The sequence below is a fragment of the Electrophorus electricus genome, chromosome 19 (genome assembly GCF_013358815.1).
Source record: "Electrophorus electricus isolate fEleEle1 chromosome 19, fEleEle1.pri, whole genome shotgun sequence".
In the NCBI taxonomy this organism is placed as follows: domain Eukaryota; kingdom Metazoa; phylum Chordata; class Actinopteri; order Gymnotiformes; family Gymnotidae; genus Electrophorus; species Electrophorus electricus.
In genome coordinates, this window is record NC_049553.1 from 2839071 (window position 1) to 2841261 (window position 2191).

General features: G+C 35.0%; 1 protein-coding gene across 1 annotated transcript; it reads right to left on the minus strand.

The window, feature by feature from the left end:
• Nucleotides 1–552: 552 nt before the first annotated feature.
• LOC118240123 lies at nucleotides 553–2191 on the minus strand. Its single transcript, XM_035519962.1, has 6 exons — nucleotides 2154–2191; nucleotides 1679–2035; nucleotides 1210–1554; nucleotides 980–1078; nucleotides 823–857; nucleotides 553–660 (listed from the first exon to the last, which is right to left on the minus strand). Exons 2-6 carry the CDS (start codon nucleotides 1875–1877, stop codon nucleotides 553–555), a joined length of 786 nt encoding a protein of 261 aa, XP_035375855.1. The 5' UTR covers nucleotides 1878–2035; nucleotides 2154–2191.

A 2191-nucleotide genomic window follows, 5' to 3' on the forward strand; every position in this document is an offset into this window, starting at 1 on the left:
TGCCTCTATTGCTTTGTGTAAATTGTATCAGAAAACACATTACCTGTGAAAACAATAACAGGCAGAATAATTTGCTTAGTGTGTTTAGCAAAAAATTCACAGTACTGCACGTGTTTTCTGAATATTGCAAAATTTGTCAGATATGCTTGTATGTTTCAATTGACATCATGGATTTTTAGTTTGCTATTTAGGTGTACTGGTTAAGTACTCACACATTAAATTAATCTCATATTAAATTTCCTCGTGCAACATAGTAAAAATTTATAGATTCAATATAGTTGTTACAATATATCAAAGCACCTAAAAGTAAGATCAGAGTTCATTGAGGGTGTGGTTTCATGAATATCTGGTAAAGTTTTCACAGAGCAACATTTCTTATTTGGGTGAGCCTCAGGTCTCTGTGCAGTCTAGGCACACTGCATACCACAGTTTAGATGCCTTAAAATGATAGTTACTCCCTGATAACAGTTTCTCACAATGGGTTATAAGTTTATTTACCTATCTTTGAAGCTGTTATATAGTTGTTTACATGAACCATTCAAAGAACTTGACTCATATCATTAAGCATTTCAACATCTTGACTGTCTTTGACTCTGGATATCGCAAAGGTTTCTGTGTAAATCTCACAGCCGTGTAGTTTGACACATCAAAGTCCTCAGCCTGAGGCAGAACAAGAGCCGTTACAAACTACTCACAGGACAAAATACACACAGAGCTAAAAATATAATTCTGTATTTTGTACAAATACATTATTGTGGACAGATCCATGTATATTATTAAGAAAATGAACGCATGAATTGGCATGACAGATTACTCAATTACCTGATTTATGTGACTTTGATTGTAATTGGAAGCACCTTTATGAAAAAATAGGACTATTAGTAATATTCCTGGTAATAACCTACTAATACTTACCTTTAGTAAGTGTTTACATTTAGCAGATTGTTACAAAATAGCAGTAGTGAAAGAGAAAACGTACCTTTCTGTTGATTTTTAAATAGAATTCCAACCAAAACTACCATAATAATGTTAAATATACTGGATGTTGCCAGTGCAATAACAATCCAGAGATTATATTCTGAAATCATGAAAAATATTGTGGATCAATATCACACAATGTAGGGGCAAAGGTGCCCTCTAACTAAAACTATGCAATGTAGTCATTATTTCGTTATTCTAGGAGATCTCCTGTTTTATAAAAATTCATACCTTCAACATCAACTTTAGTTCCATTTCCAAAGAGTATTTCCCCACATGCAGCCACAGCACAGTAATAAGTTCCACCATCAGAATGTCTGGTGTAACTCCTGGGAAGGTCGTAGACACAAGTCCATGTAGGAGATCCGGCATCAGAGTCTGTCTTACACTGATCACTCCTGTTTCCATGAGTGTAAATGATTTCTGGACGAGATTTGTTTGAGCCATGTCTGAACCAGTAGACACTGTGTTCTCCTGAGCAACTCTCAGTAACAGCTTGTAGTGAACACTGGACTGTAGAATATTCTCTGTCCTTGAAAACCATTTCAGTCTGAAGCTGCCACTTGATCTTTTCAGCTTGAAAAATGTGTAAAAACAGGAAATAATGAGAGAGAATCATGAATTCTGATTCATGGTTCTCTCTCATTACTTGCAATGAAAAAAAAAAGTAGCCAAACAGCAAACCTGTGCAAGCAGTTACCTTGAAATAGCAGAAGGGTCCCAGATCCAAACTCTACAACATTTGCCTTCACTGTTCCACAGAAGTATGTTCCAATGTCATCTTCTGAGACATCATTAATAATGAGGTCAAACATCACTTCACTCACAGAAACAGTGAAGTGGCCATTTTCAAATGCTCGAGCAAATCTGTACTTTGTACTATCCTCAAATGTTCTCATAATTTACTGAGGCACCTTTCCTAAACTCATTTTATACCAAACAAAAAAATGCTTGGGATTTTTTCTGTCTTGGACTATATTTTGGCCACATTTAATTGCTACACTAAGTCCCTGCCTAACTGTTTGTACTTGAATTTCATTGACTGCAGAGGTTTTAACTGGAGAGAAAAAAAAGAACATTTTTAATGGCTAGAATCCACCAGTTATTTATATGTACCATGTACTTAACAGGTAGATTGTAGGATAAACATATTGTTTATTTAAAATATGACTTACCAGTTATGAAGAAGCAAAGAGAGAAAAAATGACTAAAC

Excerpts from the sequence above, each read along its gene's own strand:
- LOC118240123 (XM_035519962.1), bottom strand. The coding sequence starts at position 1,877 with ATGAGAACATTTGAGGATAGTACAAAGTACAGATTTGCTCGAGCATTT. Across the intron at positions 1,555-1,678 it reads GACCCTTCTGCTATTTCAAG|CTGAAAAGATCAAGTGGCAG; the intron begins GTAACTGCTTGC and ends ACATTTTTCAAG. Across the intron at positions 858-979 it reads ATTTAAAAATCAACAGAAAG|GTGCTTCCAATTACAATCAA; the intron begins GTACGTTTTCTC and ends TTTTTCATAAAG.